Source organism: Juglans microcarpa x Juglans regia, chromosome 4D (genome assembly GCF_004785595.1).
Source record: "Juglans microcarpa x Juglans regia isolate MS1-56 chromosome 4D, Jm3101_v1.0, whole genome shotgun sequence".
Taxonomy (NCBI): Eukaryota; Viridiplantae; Streptophyta; class Magnoliopsida; order Fagales; family Juglandaceae; genus Juglans; species Juglans microcarpa x Juglans regia.
The window spans coordinates 28,377,307-28,398,531 of NC_054600.1; the positions used below are offsets into that span (position 1 = coordinate 28,377,307).

Sequence of the window (21,225 nt, forward strand, 5' to 3'; positions counted from 1 at the left end):
ACTTAATGTAGTATGTTAGATTTTAAGATAATTTTTTTATTGTAAAATAAATTTTATCATATAAAATCACGTCAGTTTGTATATTTTACATCAAATATCACAGACTCTATTTACAAACGGTAACAGAGCCTGGTCGGTGGCACTCTCAGGACCACTATATTAGGTTTTGTCTGCATCTCTTTAGAAATCTAATGGACGAGAGAGGAGGGCACCGTAAGAAGAATGAAGGGAACATTTGGTATATAGTTTGATACTCTCTTTTGATTTTAGCAGAAGTTCTGCATATTAACTGTTGTTACCTACTAATAATTAATATATCTCAAATAAGATAATAAATATATTTTTACTATATTTAATGATGAGATTCATATTCTCTCTGTATTATGAAAAAAAAAAATTGAATAAAAAAGTTAAAAGATGGTCTAAATATCAGAGAGTTTATTTTGCCGTTCTTGAAGTCTATGATTTTTCCATTCTTGAAGGAAGAAAGATTCAAAAAAAAGCACAAAATCTTTCGGAGTCTATGAATGATGAAGTGGGGCCGAAGGAAGACAAAGGACAGGCTGACATTGAGAATGAGAGAGAGAGGGGATGGGGAGAAGGGAGTGTGGATAAAACGTGCGCTTCCATTGGCCAATCAGAACTCGAAGAGATCACAAACTCATCTCCCCCCAAAATCCCATTAATATTTCCCCATTTTCTTCTCATATTTTTCCGTTTTGGACCATTATTAAGGACCAGAAACTAGAAAGAACGCATTCGCAGTTTCGCACCAAGTCTAACATTACTTTTCTACCCTCCGAAGCAAACCTCTTCAATCTCGCGCTCTTTCTCTGCGAATTCTAGGGTTAGGGCCTGGCCTCGGATTCCTAGCGATGGCTGTCTCTACCACCAGCTTTGCGGCTGCCAAATTGGAGGCTCCGTTACTGAAAGCTTCGCCATCGTCCAGGGCCTCCTCGCCTGCTTCTCAGTTTCCGATTCTTCTGAAGCCCATTCGGAGCAGGAAGATCCTGATTCAGAGAGGAGTCAGGTGCGAGGTTGCAGCCTCCGATGCTTTGGTTCAGACCGAGAAGCTTTCCGCTCTTGAACAGCTCAAGACATCCGCAGCTGACAGTAATAGCCCCGTTTCTCCTTTCTTCATTTTTTATTTATAATATCTGTTTTCTGGATCTTTGACTATTATATAATTTGATTTTTTCCCTTTCTTTGATTTTTTTTCCCTAAATTGTTATCTTTTCTGTTGCTTTAGTCAACTGCATTTCTTAATATTTGAGCGTTTTTTAACAAGTTGCAATTGGGTATACTTGTTGGGTTTGTTAAACATGAATTTTGGAAAAAAAAATAAATCTTCTCTAAGATTGAATGCTCGTTCACAACCATCTATATTTGCCTAAAATTATGTAGGGATACTAATATAGGTAACGGTCATTCTTTAGATTTGACAAATAAAAAAAAACATAGGTAACAATTAGGGAAATTGATGATTATATTACTTGTGTAGAAATCATTGGGATGTTAATACTTTTGCCAATTAAATATAGTATACTTCTGCATCCTTCTCGGTTACCGATAACATTAAACATACACGTTATATTTGCCTTGTTATGCCCTCAGATTAAATATAAAGCCGAGATGGAGGTGCATGGAAATGAGTTAAAAATCCAAGAAGTTTTTGTAAGCACTTCCAATGTTTGTGATGAGATTCACTAAATATATTATCTCTTTCAAAATGATCAATGGGGCTACGGTGCTTAACTCTTAATACGAGATTCTTTTTGTCCCAAAGACGAGGTTGATTACTTTTTATTTTCTAATTTTTTGTTGTGAGTTTCATAGTGTTATTGGGAATACAATATGTTAAAATTTTTTTAATTATGTGCATTTTCTGAACTGCCCAATTCGTTTTTCTTTCCAGGATATACAAAAGAGAGGAGTAGCATTGTGGTTATTGGACTTAGTGTTCACACTACCCCCGTTGAGATGCGTGAAAAGCTTGCCATTCCAGAAGCAGAGTGGCCTCGAGCCATTGGGGAGCTGTGTGGTTTAAATCATATAGAAGAAGCTGCTGTTCTTAGCACCTGCAATAGAATGGAGATATATGTTGTGGCTCTTTCACAGCATCGCGGTGTCAAAGAAGTGACTGAATGGATGTCAAAGGTGCTCTCCTTCTCTTGATCAACACTAGGATTGGTTTATAGACCACCGAAATTGTTTCTTCTTATGGGATTTCTCTTGAATTGTCAATTACCTGGTGGTTAGTCTCTTAACTGAAGTTGTTGACTTGCATTGGTCAAGTTAAGAATGTTGGCAGTGAAAGACAAGTTGTTGATGGATTTCTGATCGAGATCTGTCTTGCATTTGGTCTTTTGGACAATTTGTTTAATCCAATTTTCCCTAGTTCTTTTTTTCCCCAAATCATATTGTTTTTGCTATTATTTTTTTCCTCTTCCCAGTAGTGATTTACTGTTCTGCATGTTATTTGTAGTCTTTTGATGCATTGAATTTGAGACACAGTATAAACACATTGCTTGTCACGTGACTCTGTTCTGTAGTAATGTTCCATATCCTAACATATTTTCATGAACGCAATTATATTTCTCAAAAATATTCTTGCTTCTCCTTGGCAGACAAGTGGGATCCCAGTTTCAGAACTTTGTCAACATCGGTTTCTGCTTTATAACAAAGATGCCACGCAGCATATTTTTGAAGTTTCAGCAGGTCTCGACTCTCTTGTCCTTGGGGAAGGCCAAATTCTTGCTCAGGTTAAACAGGTTGTCAAAGTTGGGCAAGGAGTTGTTGGCTTTGGGAGGAACATTAGTGGGCTGTTCAAGCACGCGATAACTGTGGGGAAGCGTGTTAGGACTGAGACTAACATTGCTGCTGGGGCAGTTTCTGTTAGCTCTGCTGCAGTTGAACTGGCCTTAATGAAGCTCCCTGAATCCTCACATGCCTCAGCAAAAATGTTGGTTATTGGAGCAGGCAAGATGGGGAAGCTTGTGATCAAGCACTTGGCAGCAAAAGGTTGCACAAAGATGGTGGTTGTAAATAGAACTGAGGAGAGAGTTGCAGCCATCCGTGAAGAGTTGGCGAATATTGAGATAACGTACAAACCCCTCACAGAAATGCTAACTTGCGCTGCTGAAGCAGATGTCGTGTTTACCAGCACTGCATCAGAAACCCCATTATTTTTGAAAGAGCATGTTAAGGGCCTGCCCCCTGTTGGCTCAGAAGTTGGTGGCTTGAGGCTCTTCATTGATATCTCAGTTCCACGAAATGTAGGCTCGTGCGTCGCAGATGTTGAAGCTGTGCGAGTTTACAATGTTGATGACCTTAAGGAGGTTGTCGCTGCCAATAAAGAGGATCGCCTTCGGAAAGCAATGGAAGCACAAGCAATTATTGCCGAGGAATCAAAACAATTTGAGGCATGGAGGGATTCATTGGAGACTGTTCCTACCATCAAGAAATTGAGGGCTTATGCTGAAAGAATCAGAGTTGCGGAGCTAGAAAAATGCTTGTCCAAGATGGGTGATGATATACCAAAGAAAACAAGGAAAGCTGTGGAGGATCTTAGCCGAGGAATAGTGAACAAACTCCTTCATGGTCCGATGCAGCACCTGAGATGTGATGGGAGTGACAGCCGGACCCTGAGCGAGACCCTTGAGAATATGCATGCTCTTAATAGAATGTTTAGCCTCGAGACAGAGATATCTGTGTTAGAACAGAAGCTTCGAGCTAAGGTAGAAAGCCAGAAGTAAGATCCTTTGTCAAATTTCATTCAGGACACATCTTTTACTTCCTAAAATTTGAGTAAGGGGAAAGTCTCCTCATACTATGATTTCATTAGAGTGTTGGCACTGTTGTAACCTCCAATTGGGTAGATAAACAGTGTTGGTTGCTGTTGGCTGACCCTTGAATTCATTCATCAGCACAAGGCAATGTCTCAGCCTCTTCTTTAGCGGCCATTCTGCTTTTAGGATACAAATTGAGGGATTATGAAGTGAGCTTAATCCATGTAACGATTGTTCTCCTTAGAGTTTATGGTCTGTATCCGAAATTCAGTTAATCCTTGTAATTAATATGTTGATTATTTCAATATGGATACGACCTTGTAATTGATGTACACGTTGGGTCTCTATTGTGAATGTGATTTACATTTTGTCATAAGATGCCTTTACTCTCATAAATATTGTGATAACTTGGTTGAGACTTGAGGTTTCCTTCAGCTTCCAGATCATGAAGCTCTGATTCTATACAACAAAGCATCATTTTTTATTTATTTATTATTTTGCTCTACAAGGCCATGGTTAGAGACAACAGGATGGCCTTCTCAGACTAAGCCCATAAATGAGGGCCCATAATCGCCATGAACAAGACCCTCTACACTTGATGGGCCTGAATTTCGTAAAATGGTCAATATTTTGCACTTAGCTTGACATTTGGGCCTCATCTTCGCAGTGAACAAGACCCTCTAGACTGGCTGAACCTTGTCAGGTCAACCTTGAGATAATGATTAAGGTGGCCTCAAGTCCAGCAAGGCAATTCCAAATTATTCTGATGCTCTTGGCTGTCCTTAATAAAGACACTGATCTGTACATGGATTGAGACGTGACATGACAAAGAAAATAGACTCACTTGTCACTTGCTTTGTTGGCAAATAGTGGAACTTGAGAGAAACCATGAAATTATCTAACAACGGACAAAAGAGACAAACAAGTATTGGTAGGGAAGTAAGCCATAGGAATCCAGTTGTTAAAAGTGACAAGTCCCTTCTCTTTTAGTGTTTCTACAATAAGAAATACAATTAGGGATGCCCGGAACCATGGCTTGGGAGCAAAATTAAAAAACAAAAAATGTATTACAATTATTATTATGTTTTTTAATAAGGAATACTTACTATTCAGTAGTCTGAGAATATCTATACAGTAGCACCCGCGTGCCATAACGAGGAAAAATAATTGAACACGGGGGGTTTACCGTTTGGGGCAACCGAGCAATTTCGGTAAGAGAGTCATCATAAGGTGTCTCTCTTCTGTAAGAGGCGTTCTCAGTCTCAAGGAAGAACATCAGCTAGCTATCTAGCTATCTCCCAAAACCCAAACAACTTATTAGCCTTTTTCCTGCCAGGCATATTGGCCCCATTTCTAGTGCTTGAAGTTGACAACACCTTTCTTTTATTTATATGACACCTTGAGTCAATGCACGACACGAACCAAACCTTTCTTCATGTTGTTTGTGGCCTCAGGCATTCTCCACAAAAGTGTTGTTAACAAGCCGCATGCAAAGGTGGACCTCTTTCCTCTCCCCACAGGTGGAGAAGACTAGCTCACATCATGCTTCACCATTCCTTCACAAGACTTCATCTACATTTGTGCCTCTCTCTCTCTATATATATATGTCTGAATTTTGATCCTTTGGATGTTGTAATTTGTATCCCCATTGTTGGTCGGTGCAGTTTTTGATTGATGTTTGTGGGTCATGCACTGGGACGTGGACGAGACGATCACTCACCTATTTTCAGTACAACGCAGAGAGAGAGAGAGAGAGTGGCAACAAATACATATAAACAGCTAAAAACTGGTGGGGAGATACAGAGCTAGTAAGGCCCAAGCAATTAGGGACGAGAACGCATCAACTGAGAGATGCCGATGCATGCCTGATAGAGTGGACAACAGAACAAATTGAGCAGTACTACTATCGTCTGCAATCCCCCATATCGAATTGCATACGATTCAGACACAAACGAGGGGGCTTCTTCTGCTGGGATGGAAGTTGGTACGATGTAGGGTCCGCATGTGCTTCTGTACGAGCACCTTCTTTCGTGTCCCTGCCTGCTCGGATCCTTCATATATGATCATGCCCATCGATTGTAACCCTTTATGCCCTTAGTATTGATCGGACGGCTGTGAATAGCCTCGAATTGGGCCTGATCATAAACTCCCAAGGGTTTTAGTTCTTTATAGGTCACATAATTGGCTGAGAATTGCATGCAATGCTTCAGCGGACTAACAACAATGGTCAGCAATTCGATGAATGGAATTTCGAACTAACATATATTTTAACATCACCACCGCGAATTATCGCGCAAGAGAAGATGGTCATCCAACCACACCATGAGCATTTAACCTTGACCCGAAAATGCATCAACATTATTCATGTTCGTACAAGTACCATCGAAGGAAATCCGAAGAAAAAACCTTTTTTTTTTTTTCCCTTATAGAGAAAAAATCGTTACAATTCTTCAATTGACTTGATGACCATCTAGTTGGTCCAAGAATAAACCAAGCTTTCAACACACATATCTGTATAAACGCCAATTCTTACATTGTTTTTCTAAGCCGTCTAGATTCTAAACTGAATAGAGAATTTCATTAATCATACTCAACTTATATATCCTCCCTCGTCGTAGTCCAACAGAAACAAACATGAATAGTACTCCAGCATTTGAAATAAGAAAGCGACATCATATAAGTTTAAAAATGTGAATCTTTGGAGTGCCAACAACAACAACAACAACAACAAAAGTAAAACAAACGTGATAGTACAAGGATTGACCAAACTATATCATTTCATTTTAATTACCCCAATCATGGCTAAGCCAATAACAAGATTAAGCTCACCATGCAAATCCTGATCCCCTTATAATTTATCTCTAAATTTAAGAATTTCTTAGATTAAAGGGATTTAAGTATATATACATGGAGTGATTTCTAAAATATTATTGTACTGGTCCCTCACATGGGGGCTAGATTGCAAAAATTTTGATACTCGGTAATTAGTACAGACTGGCAACTCAGAACAGAGCCAAAACTCATCAAGGACAACTCATCCAAACATTTGACTACAGCGCAAGGGTGTCTTTAGGCGTACCAGACATTAGAGCAGCAGATTTTTTTTAGCAAAGGGACAAAACTGTTGAATCCTGCGATCGAAATTCTAGTGAAACAAGGTAAAGTGCACCCAAGAGGTATTTCTAAACATACGTATTCATGGCATGCATCTCTGATCTTTCTCTCGTGAAACTTGAGATCAGGACGCCACGATGATCATGATCATAAGACTGTCAGAAAAATGAGCTTTTTTTTTTTTTTTTTTAATTGAAATCTGTCATAATTGGTGCTCTTTTTCCATTAGGCTCAGTTGATCCAACTCCACAACGTATAAATAAATAAATAAATAAATAAAAATAAAGATCCTGATACAAATCAAATTAATTCACTTAAACACGTACGGCTAAATTTGCTCAGCAGTTTCAGTGGAGAAAGTTGAATGCTTAATTTTTGGACCGTCGTGTTTTCTTGGTTTTTTTAAAGGGAAAAATAACATTAATTAAAATAGCAGGTTTAAACGAGGAATTAGGATCATCGATCTAACAAATACTCAAATGCAGCAACTCATAGCAAATGAAGAAAATTATATATATATATATATATATATATATATATATATATATATTAGAAAATAATTCATCCAAGTCAGTCAAAGTTTTCAGCCACATTTGTTGAAAAGTTGAAAACTATACTGCTGCATGCAAAACTATACATCCCCCTCTGAATCAAACTCATATATATTCTTCAACCCAATAATATTCACGAACAGATAATTCAACTCCTTTGATAAATAGAAAAAAAAAAGAAAAAGAAAAAAAAAAGAGGTAATTCATCGAGTAGGACCACATTAATACTATCAAGGGTCACTTTATCATAGCGATATAAGCTATTAAAATGTTGTATATAGTTATATACTGCATGTCTCCTATTTATTTCATTCCTAGCTATCCTACTCCAATATCACGTTAATTAATATAAAATTGTTTTAAAATTAATTATTTAAAAAAAAATAGAAAAGGAGAAACAAGACATTAACGAGGAAATAGTAGGAAAATACAGAACAAGTTATCCAAAAGAAAGGACACTTTTTTACGGGATGAGAAATGCAAATGCATGAATATTAGACAAGATATCTTATCACGTACTCTGGCTTCTTACACTGCTTCTGGCTATATTATGGTCTATTCATAAAGTAAATGTGTACAGATGTGGCAATGCTATGCCCACTCTACTACTCTACTTCTCTATCACCTCACTCCTTTATTGACGTGATTGATACCATGTATTACTACTTCAAATAAATTATGAAAAAAAAAATAAAAAATTATTCTTTATCAGTATTCCTTAATTTTTTTTAAAACAAAAATTATATAACGTCTTTATTTTATTCTAATTCAATTTTAAATTCATTTAATTATATCAATATAATTTTTTTAAATTATCACATAAAATAAAATAAATAATTTATTTTTTTCAAATCTAAAAATAAAAATAATATTAAAAAAATATATTCTAATAATATTTTATTTAACTTTTAATTTTATTTCAATTCATTTTATCACATTTTATTTTATTTACGAAAATAAACTAGGCGTAATTAGCATTACTCTTTCCAATATATTGATTTTTCAAGACCCTCAGCTCTGAACAAAATCTTTTATCACGCTCATTCAGTGCACAACGATAGGCTCGACCGTTCTCTAAAAACTAGGTGGCTCTATTCTATTGTTTGAGGTTTAAATAATAATTTCAGATGGTCCGCTTCCCTCCCACCATTAATTAATTAATGACGTGGAGGAGAAAGAAGAAGGGAGAGAGGGGAAAGAAAACTGATAAAGGAGCCCATGATCCCTCTAGCCGTGGGTGCAAGCTTCTTCGAAATCCTCAATTGATCTAAAGATGCTCGTTAAAACTATAGAATAACCAAAAGAATATTGATTTGGTCATCATTCAAGTCCTCCTACCTAATCCATCATGCTGTCCTACTCTACTCTCTTTTTTTTCTTTTTCTTTTTTTGTATTTCCTAGGAACTGTAAATTTATTGAGCATCCATAATCTCTCTCCTATTCCCCTCACTAGACCACCCCACCTATCAAAACCTAAGAGCATATGGCAATAAGTGTAATAAGACTTCTACGTACTCACACGTCAAAACCAACGATAGAATGTCATTTTTCATCCAAACATATATAGAAGAGGAACTCCATTAAAGCTAGCATTTACAACCTTTTTTTTTTGCAATTTCTGGGTTATGTTTGTTCATCACGAATCCCTACCAAACTACGAATGGGAGAGTCTCTCCAAAACAAAGAGATGTGGATTCATAAACAGTTGAATTGCGCTAATTAAGACAAAAAAAGAAGAAGACATGCATGCTTCAGCAAAATCAATCCCAACCTACTAATCAACTGTTCTGATATGATCTTCCACTGCAAAAGGGGCCTTGCCGTCTGCAACCTGCTTGTTCCCCAACGCCACCCACTTCTCCTCTCGATTCCTTTTCTTCTTCCTTTTTCGGAGTAAAACATGTATAATTTCTTTTAATACTTGGCATTAAATTATTAAAATCTGGCGTTTTCGAACCCGTGCAAATCACTGACTCGATTCAACGACTTCTTCATGATGGCTACTTTAGCCAGCTTCTCAGCCGCTCTCCAAGCCGACGTCGGCGTCAGCGGCTCCCCATTCTCGTCCACTATAGCGCCACCCATCAAGTCCCTCTCGTGGCCTCTCCTTCGTTGAATCATCATCAACATCTGCTGTTGTTGCTGCTGCTGTATCCTCCAGAGAAGCTCTGCCAGCTCGGCCTCCAAGCTGCGAACGTACTCGTCAGCCGATTCGGAATTCGACTGCAATAACAATGCTCGAGCCGACGCGAGCAACTGATGGGCACTTGAAAACTCGTCGTGCTCAATTAGTCGCCGGGACTCGGCTATGGCCCGTGTGGTGATGAAGACGTTCCTCAACCGTTCGATCCTGGGTGCCGATGATCGAACGGCTTGCGGACTGGGTACAAGCAGTGCCTGTTCTTTGCCGTACACAACCTCTTGTGACGCGGGGTCCTTGTAAAGGCACCGAACGGACATCACGAGGTGGGCACCTAAAGCTACCGAGGACGGAACCCTCAGCTCTACGAGTAGCTCCCTCTCTTCCTCCGCGTACAAGTCACCCAGCCGAACAGAACCAGAGCCGAGAACTGTGGGCCGTCCATTGCAGGAATAGATGGCTGAGATCTCCGCTGGAGAAGGAAACCTAAGTTGAATCCTCAGGTCCTGCACCACTACGCTCAATAAGCCGCCAACGCATTTGACCAAGGCGTCCTCGTCCGGCTCGTGCTGGTGGTTCCAGAACCCGAACTTATGAACCGGGATCTCAATGTGAGCGAAACGGGTTGAAGACACGTGGCTGGACGCTTGGCGTTGATTTGCGCGGACCCTACCATCCTCCTGATCTTGACCATCGGATAACAAAATGATACTGGCAACGGGATTTCTCTCCCTCCGATCTTCAAGCACCTTGGTAGCTTTCCTCAAAGCATCTCCCACGCTAGTCCCTTGACCACAGGCGAGCCGGTCAACTATGCGCTGAGCGGCGCGCTGACCCTGAGCCGTCATTCTCCTCAGGGGCAATAACCTTCTGGTAGTAGCTGAAAAGGCCACAATGGAAAGCCGATCGCCCGAACCGAGCGACGAAATGACTAGACGCATGGCGCGCTTCAGCATCTGCAGCTTGGCACCGGTCATGCTGCCACTGACATCGAGCACCGTCACCAAGTCGATGGGAGCCCGGTCAAGACGCGTTGACGCTCCCGAATTGCGAGCCGGTGGAGCCTTCACTCTCAGAGCAACCACGTAGGTGTCGTGGGACCTACCGGACGATACTAGTGCAGACTCGGGTAACAATCTCACCCGAACGTTCCTCTGATCCCTGCCGTTGATTGGCGCTTCGTCGGAATACTTGATGGATGAAGATGGAGGGTTGGGATTATTGACGAAGAACCCCTGAAACTCTTCTTCCGCATCGTCGTTTTCGTCCTCTACGGCATTCTCATCCGCCTCGGGGATTGGGCTAATCCGAGAACCGGCTGTGGGAGATAGAAGCGGCTCGTCGTCATCGTAGGATGGTTTTGGTTGCTGCTGTAGTATTTCGGGCTTGGGTTTGAGAGTTCTTGGGGACGATTCTAACATTTTCTTCTCTTCAATCTTTGGTTTTGCTTTGAGGTCGTGATTTTTGTGTTTGTTAGTGTTCTCCTCCACTTCGTTCTGTTGCTGGGATTGGGAGCCAAGGTTCTTGTGGACGGCGAGTAAAGGTACGTCTTTCCAGGTGGTGTTGCACACAGGGCAAACAAGGCTGCCATTCTTGCGCACATGGTCAGCGATGCACGGGAAGTGAAATGCGTGTGCGCACTCCGCCGTGTAAATGGCTGTTCCCTGACCCGTCTTCACACTGTTCAAACAGACTCCACAGCTACTCTGTGAGAGGAAAAACCAGAAAAAGAGTCAGATTTCTGCATGATGATTAATACTATTCTAGTTCGTATTTCGGCCTTGCTACGATTGATTCAATATTGGCACTTACTCTGAATTTGAAACTGTTCTTGAAGAGTGACAGCTTGAGAGGGGATCGAGGAGAGGTCTGGTTTGAGCCAAGCAGTGTTCTTGGGCTCTTGGAACGGGTCTTGGGAGTGCTGGTATTGCATTCAAGTCTCGGACTTTCGTTAACAGTAGGCGTTTGAGAAGCCTCTGATGTACTTGTTCGGCAACGCAGGCTTGGGCTTTTGACTATTGCTTGAGACTGTAAACGAGGCGTGGAAGGGTTGCTTCCACCTCCACCGGAGAGGAACCCCAATCTGGTACAGCTTCTGGGGCTTGGGCTGGAACTAGGACTTCTTTGTTGCTTGTCAGGTAGTGAAGAGGAATCTGAGTCTCGCGGGATCGTAGTGCAAAAGGCTCTTCTCCAACCAGTACCCATTTTCAGAGACCAAATGATAAGAACGACGCGTAACGTACAGAAGATACTTTTTGTGGTTCTTTATCTTTCTATATATCCACTTTGTTTATATTTTCAGAGATGAAGAAGACGAAGGAAAAAAGAGGTTTTGTTTTGATGGATCTGAGGAGGCTGCCACGGAAGACAAAAAGGCACAGGATTGGAGATAGCGAGAAGAGCATGGGATCAAATGAAACAAAGCAAAGTGACAAAGTTGTGGGATTTAGAAGGATAGAGCCCCAGACCACCCAGACCTTTCTCTGTTATCCTTACTCTCTTCCTCTATGGCTCCCATTCCCATTTTTTCACTTTCTATAATACTCTCTATCGATAACCCCGAAAAGATCTCTGCAACAAAAAGGCTTGAGATCTACCGCCTCTCTCTCTCCCGTTGTGAGATACATGTAGATCCTTTCTTGCACTGGATATTTATATTCATTGGAAAGGTAATTTGGGAATTTACGTTGGCAACCGGCACGTGTTTCTTCTTTGTTGATTAACAGATCTGTAACCTCATCATTACCATTTTCTCTAATAGTTTTGTCATATACAAGTAAGTTTACGTATCAATCTATATATTAATGTTATTACCTTTATATTCAAAATTCAAATTAGTACTATTTTTAATAAAATTTATTTTTTGACCAATTATATTGAATGAGTACGCGTATTAATACGTAGAATCGCTTACAATTAGATTTTTCCTTTCTTTAATATAAAACAATGTAGAGAACGGATGTGGTATTTCCCATGGTCACGAAACGTAATTAAGGTAAAAGAAGAATTTTAATGACATGGCATAACTGTGAATAATTCAAAATTATCTAATACTTAATAATAAGAAATATTTGTAGCCAAATTTCATAAAACTTGGCAAAAAGGGAAAATTGTTAGAAATAGATGAGAAAGGTCTATACTCATTGAGCTTAAAAACCTAAAAGAGATGTTATCGGTGTTGAAGAATAATGTCACATCGTCTGTAGATAAGGTCTTGGATATATTTATAAATAATGTACAATCCTCTCTTGTAAAACCGGTTTTATGAGATGAGTTAGACTCATGAATTTTTTTATGGTATTAGAGCTTGTCACATAATGAATGGGAGCCTATACTAATTATCTCGTGACAAGGACTAGGAAAAATACTGACATGCACCTGAGGGAGAATGTTGAGAAATAATCTAACATTATTTGTGGATAATGTATTGGATATATTTATAAAGAATAAACAATCATTTCTTATAAAATCAATTTTATGAGATATGTTAAATCCATGAATTTATTCAATCGAAACCATCTGCCGCGCTGCTGTAGATAGAGATTGTGTTATTGAGCATGATGGGTGACAGCAAATAAATATAATGTAAGGTATTAGTTTCAGGCGGATCATTATAGCTATGTCGATATTGGAGTCAAACGGAGAGGTTGAGAGATAAGTAGAAATGGTTCAATTAAGTAGTACTGTTGGGTAGCAGTCAGTAGTTCACAAGTTCCTGCACTAGTTTGTGCGATAGACGCACACGTGAGAGAGGAGAGGTGGTGGTTGGATTCGGAAGAGTCGAGGCCAAGGACTTATACAATACAACGCGAGCTATATTTGGCATGCAGTGCGAGGGCATGGTTGCGCATGAGATTCCATTGCTACCTTTGATCACTTCCTTTATCCAAGCCTACAGATCAACAACTTGTGGTTCAAGATTGCTGCATGTCGTGGAACTTAGAGGTAGTCAACATACAATAGATTGGGCATTCATCATCCTAAACTTAGAAAAAAATATAAGACAAAACAATGAGACGAAGGAGAAGAGGCCGGGGCCGTTGAATCACATCACATTCATCATGGAGTTTTGTGGGAAAGCTTCGACAGAAAATTGCTCAGCGTGTACATGTATGTAGAGCATGGTTCAATTCAGTTGTGATGGCTTATTTCTCATCACCCAGTTTTTTTTTTTTTTTTTGAGTCCTAAAATTCAAATGAAAAATAGTCATTTCTTTTATGGTCCACACTCTTAATTAATAATGTTCTAACACGTATTATAATTTAAATAGAAATAGATAGAAACAAGACACAGGAAACATCGAAGTTAAAATCCAAACACTTGACCGTATATATATATATATATATATAATATCATTGGTTAATTTTATTGAGGTATTGTTTTTATTTTCAATCACAGGAAACATCCAAGAAAATCCTGACGCTATTTAACTATTCTTTTACCCACGCGTTTACAAGTAGCGTGAGATAAACGGTGTCGAAAATGGGTGCGATGCAATTCTGTCAGTGCTGTTAGAGAGGGGTATCAGAGCGTACTTGAAATTTGGTTAGTGATAGCATCATTAGCCGTGGATTAGGTAGGTCCATTGCGTCATGATAGTCCCAATCAACCGCATGTACGTTCACGGGAATCTTATTACTGTACCAAAAAATAAAATGAAAAATAAAAAGCGGGGTCAATTACGAGCACCCAAATTTCCATGCAGTCGCAAATTTTGCGGCATGGGAAGTAGGAACCAGATAGGACTGCAGCCTCCCTACCTACACTGGTAAATTTTCGCTCGTAAATTCTCGAGTTACCAAAAAATAATAATAAGTAATGAAATTAAGCTGGATGGATGGATGGATGGGTCAGGGTCCCAGCTCTGCATGTCTGGTGCTGTTAATTACGGTATCATCAGACGTGCGTGCAAAGGCAAATTAAATGTAGGGGAATTAGGGGATCCAGAATATAAGAGGGCAAAGGGGGCTCAGACTCCCACATGAGGGCTCCTCCTCCTCCTCCTCAACTTCAAAACCACATATCATGTCCGGATCATGTCCCGCCTTGACTGTCTAGTACTGTTCCCAACTTCCCAGTGGTTTTGGCACTTTGCATTGCCTTGGAGCTGAAATGAAAGTCCCATTTCACAAGACTTACCGGTCCAACCTCTTCATTTTGTGCGCCGTGGTTTGCATGTTCGCTAAGTGTGACTTCTGAATAAATTTTTTAAAGATAGTTAGAAAATATAATGTATTATGATTCGTCATGCCATTCAATCACATGTTGGTTTGTAACATTTATTTTTATATGTTTTTTTTTTGTCAATCTAACAATTATTTGATGCAGGGGATCCGAGTCCCAATCTGAGGCCACTGAACCTTAGCTGATAGATGCGACATTAAAAACACTAGACTGCTTCAAGAAGGTAAACCAACACAAAACCGACTGGAAGATATAAGTACTCCTAAAATTTGGACGATAAGCGATAGATTTAGGATGATGAGACATGCCCCTTAGTTGAGCGATGAGACTTATTCTTGGATTGGACGATGAGACATGACGACATCAGTATTTTAACTATAAATTTGGCTATAGGTCTCATAATCACGCATATAACCCCAATTCGGAAAGTTCTCTTTAGCGCGCACATCTTAGTTACCACGCTTCGCCTGGTGGGCCTCTTGTAGACTCCAAAATCAGTTGTTTTTACCTCTAAATCGTCAACTCTTTCATTTTCGTTAATTTTCTTTTACAATAATATTTATATTTAATAACGATTTTATTCCGGATTCTTATGCTAGATTTTAACCATAGTTATTTAATCTTGTACTATATTTTTTGGCCTTAATTAGAATTTAGCCATTTTGCATTAGCCATTTTGCGTTAGCTATTTAAGCCCGGCTTGTGGGCTTCAGGAAATGATGATTGATTTATTTTATAGTAAAATCATAATCTCAAAATTTATCTATGTTTGTGATTTTTTTCAATCACAATCTTTAACTTTTGTTGTTTAACTAGCCATCAAAATACTATCATATTCTGGTCCTGTGTCACTATCTTTATTTAATTATATTTTTTATTTTCATGTCCAAGTCCCAACTAGCAAGATTAACACAATACGAAATATTGTTTGTTCTATGATACATTAGGTTTTTTTCCTAATCATTATGTCATGATTCAAATAGTCTAGTAATAAACTCATTTTAAAAGCTTCCTAATTGAAAGCATACAAAAACAGTGTGCTCAAACTTTGTCACATTACTGAACTAATTATTTAGTAATTATGTGAGTTATAGTACACTACAATTTGGAAGAGGACGGGGATAAGGACAAAGCAAGAGCATGACTCTAGCTGGCTAGCTCCTTGTTTTTTTAAATTACAAGGCCAACTCCCCTCGTTGAAAACCTACAGCAAAGCTTTTCCATACTCGACCACTCACAGTTCATTGCTTGAACTTTGAATTGCAAACCCAGTTTCGAAAAGATGAATTGGGAGATTCACACGGCTATGGTACCTTCCCGAAAAGAGAATCAACAGAGTTGATTTTGACAGCAATTAAGCTGCAGCGAGAGTCCTGTCTCTGTGTATGTGTGTCATCAAGTCAATAATTCCGACACTCACGTGGGGTCCTTTGTTTTGGGTAGGTTTCTGATTCTAACGCCGTTACCTAAGCTGTGCTCCCCATGCTGACGTTTTTCACCCATAGGGAACGGCCACTGCTGAACTGGTTTTTCTGAAATGTCAACTCCATCCGGGAATAAAGTATGGAAATAATCAGCCTAATCATTTTTTAATTACTAGCTCGATGACTTCTTTTTTTTCGTTTAAGTTAGGCAGAGTAAAGCTTTAACTTCCCTTTTCTTTTTCTTTTTTTACTAATTTCGTTAATCTTTTGGCTTCATTGGAGAACGTGACTAGAAGAAGTAGGATTAGGCATTAGCTCTGTTTCCCTGATTTTTCTTCTAATGTTTTTATGTTTTAAAAAGACTCGCTGCAACAAGTTTTCTTGTCGTTATAACTCAAAACAGTGATTTGTAAAATATCATTAAAATAAATAAATTCTAGCAGTTTGTTTCCCCTTAATTAAGTCCAAAAAATAATTAAAAAAAAAACATTAAAAAGGGAAAGAAATAAAAGTGGGCAGTGGCCAAGACTAGTGATTAGACTGGACTGACACCGGGTATTTGAGATGGTGGGCACTTACGCATATAATGTGGCGTGGTCAACTAATTAATACGTGCATCTACAGTATTGAAAGTACCGAGGTTGCTTTGTCATGTGGACCCTTTTGTTTTGCCAACGTGGCCCTAACATCCCATGTGGGATGCCCATGTCACCATCATCTCGGTTGTTCAACTTCCACGTGGCACCACGTACGCCGTTTAGTCAAATGTGTCGAATGAGGCGAAGTTGAGGAAGAAGAAGATTCTATAAGAAAATCGTGGGATGTTGCATTTATATATATATATATATATATATATATATATATATATTTTTTTTCCTGTGATATGACCTAATGCTATATATCCAAAATCCTTTCTTCAACACTTGAGCGAAGAAAACGGTCCTGTACAGTAATCTCTACGAGTTTTTTTTTTTAATTGTTTTGATTTCTTATTGGAATTCAAAGAAGGTGGAGCTATTAAAAAACCGGATTTTAGGTTTCTTAAAAAAACCAAAATAATCGTTTTCATTTGAGTCTTTCTCATAAAAACAATTTGGACAAATTGTTCAGTTTTGGTACCTGCCCCCCTTTTTCTTTACACGGGAACTGTTTTTGTCTTTTTTTTTTTCTAAGTTTTTGAAAGAGAAATGATATATATTTTTTTTTATAAAGAGTATAAGTGCTCACACTCTTAAAAAAAAAGAGTAAATATGAGAATATACATAAAAGAATAATTTTTTAATAAAAGATCACTCTTTTTTAAAAATACTATTATGCGGCACTTGTTTGTATAATTCATGATTGTATCTAATATTATTATTTAAAAAAAAAACATATTTACTTTATAAAATTAGACAAGGTTGTAACATGTCAAATAAATATGTCTTTCGAGCACCTCGTTTATTTTGAAAAATCAAGCCGAGCAAAATACTAGTAATTAAGTAGCATCTGCAAAGTTTGACATGATAACAACAATATCTGATCCAATACTTTTCATAACACGGCACACAACCTGTTCCATATGCAACCAAGTTATCACAACCTTGGATCTGCAGACTCAAGCTTCACATCCCTCATCAATTGTAGCCTAGCTTTCAAATAAAAATTCAAACCATCTATGAAATACTTTACTTATCCATGATATTAGTCCCTGGCCTCCTCATAATGAGAAACGTACGGCACTATAAATTGCCCATGTCCATTGCATATCACCTCATCCCTTGCGCACAGTCCCCCCATGCATTTGTCAAAATAGCTATCATCCATGCATATAATCGAATTTCAAGTTCTAAGCTTCAGGCCGTCTTAGCATGCAACAATATAAATGACCCGGTTGATGGAAATAAGAGTAGTACTACTTATCTACAGACAAGCTAGCTAGACAGCCTTAACTCTAATAATTATTGAGATAGATTCATTTTTTCCTCAACCAGTAGTACCTGATCTTAAAACATGTTGCTTATTTATTTATCCTCTACTTTTGCTCTCTATCTTTCAAATATCGTATAATTAAATTCAAGTATGTACTTGAAATATTTTCATGCAAAACGCACAAATTATGTTTAAGAAGTATGAAAATATTTAGTACAAATTTATTTTTGTTACAGATTTAATAATTGCTGAAATGGGTCTGATTAAAAAGTATTGATGTTTGAATATTTTATTATTATAATAAATCCTACAAGTATCGACGTACCAAATTTATAAATAGCAAAGCTAATGATTTCAAAGGGCAAATTAACGATCATATATATGAGATCAGATACGTACCCCCATGCAATTATATGATCCTCAAAAGGTTGTTAATGGAATTCGAATCGAGTGGTGGGGAGAGCGGTTCCTATTTAAATATCAGGGTCATCTCCATCCAATCAGCACCCTAAAAACAGATCTTTGTGACATTTTTTTTGTAATAAAAAAATTATTTACATAAAAATAGATTTATTTTAATTAAAAATAATTATTTTGTTAAAAATAATTAATCATAAATAAATAATTTTTGTGTTAAAATTTAGAAGAAGTTTGATCACCATAAATGTCAGCCATGGAGGACGTTCGGAATTAGCATAACATGATAATGAATAATGGGACAGTTCTAAGGTGGGGTCCGCCTGTTATTTTGATCCATCACAGGTTCACTGCGGGACCCAGTGAGTGAACATAAATCATAGTCGTTGCCGGCCCTTTGGTTTGGGACCCCATCCCACGTCCCAGGGCAGACCCCCTCCCCTCCCTAACCCATCCACATGCATTATTAATATATATAAATCCTTTTTTTTTTTTTTTTTGTCTTTTTGTTTATTGTTTTCTTATTGGTCGTATCTTTATATAATTCAAAGAACTTGTTTCTTAAATAATAGAAAATGAAATCAACATTCAGAACAACCATTTTATATTCAGTACTCATCAAATCATCATCATTATCATTATTATTATTTTTTTTATCGATCTGACAAATAAACCATCTTTAAAAGCAAACGGCCAACCCTTTTTGACCAGCATGCATCGAGAAATTTTTGGTAAAATTATCTCCCTTCTGACAGTGCAAGCAACAAGTAAGACAAATGTCTAATAGATCTTTGAACACATGGCGCTGGTCATGCATTAATAAAAAGATATTAGTTTTGAGAAGAAAAAATTGTGTTTTTTCGTTTCTTTCTTTAAAAAATAATAAACACACAATATTTTTCACAATATATTTTATCATCATATTTTAAAATGAAGGATATTATCATAAAATACTATATAAAAGTAGGTATAATTATTTACATCAGTCTATAGCTGCAGCACACCTCATATGCTGAGTAAAAAAAAAAAATAATAATCATGTGAGGTGTGCGAAGAGTGCAGCTGATATATAGACGCACTCTAAAAGTAACATGATCACTCTACAAAAATATCGTATGATCAGTGATATGATATTAATTCACATAAAAAATAATTTTCAATGAAATATAATAATTATAATAATTATAATAAACAATTCTCGTTGAGAATTAAGCAATCACAAAAAAAAAGAAAAAAGGTTTTAATTTAGAAGTCCGATTGATCGAGGAATTAAAGGTTTGTTTAAAAGTAGTGATGCTTTAATTTGTAAATTAATGAGTTTGATCTGGAGTTTAGGAGATGCCCGCGCAGAGCAAGCACATGACATGATGAATTGGATACCCCATATGGAAGAGATATCGATCCCATCAGGGCATTGATCACTATATATGTTAAAAGTACTACAAGTTGAGGATTGTTGCAGCAATTTGATAATTATTAAGATATCGCCTCAAAATGTGTCCATGAACGAACATGTGAAGCAAGCTGCAGAAGCCAACATATGGGCACGTAGCGCCATGATCACATGATAAACTGATTTTTTTTATTTGTTTTAATGAATTCGATCTTAACTGTAATTAATAGTGTTATCATTTTATTGAGCTTTAGTTTATGGGATGCTGAATCTCCTAACCCATTTGTTAATTAAGGTAACTCAGATTCGATGATGTCATCATGATGAGAAATTTTTGACATTCCTTTTTGTTCAATAATTCAGATCAAGGAGGATTACAGATTACTCCCCCTAATCATGCATGTCCAAATTAATTAATTATGACAAGTTGAATTTTAATAACAAGAAAAGCATGCAATGAAAGAAAGAGCATATGATCATAATATATAATAATAAATAGATCAGATTATATATAAGGAGATCATGTATAATTTTTCGTCCAAATTACTAACATTAATTGGTGGTTGAGCTGATCACATGGGTGATGAGGCTTAGAAAAAGGAAATTGGTTCAAAACATGAGAGAAAATCCTTAAAAAAGGCTTAAAACAATAATGAATAAGGACATTAATGAGCTCGAAAATGAAAGCCTTCCTTCCGATCGATCGAATGGTCGTTGAGATGTAACCATTATTGGGGCACAGGCTCTGAACTGATTAACTGCTAGAAACCCTAACGACCATATATTATATTTATAACATAGCGTGGCTAACATGGCCATATTACTATCATGATATTATTTTATTGTTGTCAGTCGAGAAGTAGGACTCATTTTAGTGTACATAGGGGGACATGATGTACATACCAACCATTTTGCACTTTGCATAAAGTCAGAAGAAATTGAGATTGATTTATTTATTTCCTTTGAAAATGAAGACTGCCCTCAATTAATGGATATGGATTGATGAGGATGATGGATATATTTTAATTATATGAAATAGATACAAATATCAGTACTTAATTAGCTTCAGGGAAATTAATGTGACCGATCAGTGTCATGTCTGTTCAAACGACGGACAGAAGGTCAAATTAGCCTGACCAATCAATACAAATGCCATGAAGTTTTGTTCACAACTACATGCACTGTATAATATATATAAGTGGTGATGTCAATATTAATATATGGTGGTCCAAAGCAGGCAATTTAACGGCAATATTTTGTCGTCGTGCGGCAGATACGACGACGACGAGCGTGTCGTGATC

General features: G+C 37.7%; 2 protein-coding genes across 2 annotated transcripts; one reads left to right on the forward strand and one right to left on the reverse strand.

Annotated features, from left to right (window-relative positions):
- Positions 1-624: 624 nt before the first annotated feature.
- Positions 625-4,158, forward strand: LOC121259868 (glutamyl-tRNA reductase 1, chloroplastic-like). Its single transcript, XM_041161667.1, has 4 exons — positions 625-778; positions 810-1,113; positions 1,916-2,157; positions 2,628-4,158. The coding sequence occupies exons 2-4, from the start codon at positions 876-878 to the stop codon at positions 3,753-3,755; spliced, it is 1,608 nt and encodes a 535-aa protein (XP_041017601.1). The 5' UTR covers positions 625-778; positions 810-875; the 3' UTR covers positions 3,756-4,158.
- Positions 4,159-8,999: 4,841 nt separating this feature from the next.
- Positions 9,000-12,294, reverse strand: LOC121260610 (E3 ubiquitin-protein ligase WAV3). Its single transcript, XM_041162547.1, has 2 exons — positions 11,407-12,294; positions 9,000-11,300 (listed from the first exon to the last, which is right to left on the reverse strand). The coding sequence occupies exons 1-2, from the start codon at positions 11,797-11,799 to the stop codon at positions 9,390-9,392; spliced, it is 2,304 nt and encodes a 767-aa protein (XP_041018481.1). The 5' UTR covers positions 11,800-12,294; the 3' UTR covers positions 9,000-9,389.
- Positions 12,295-21,225: the final 8,931 nt, after the last annotated feature.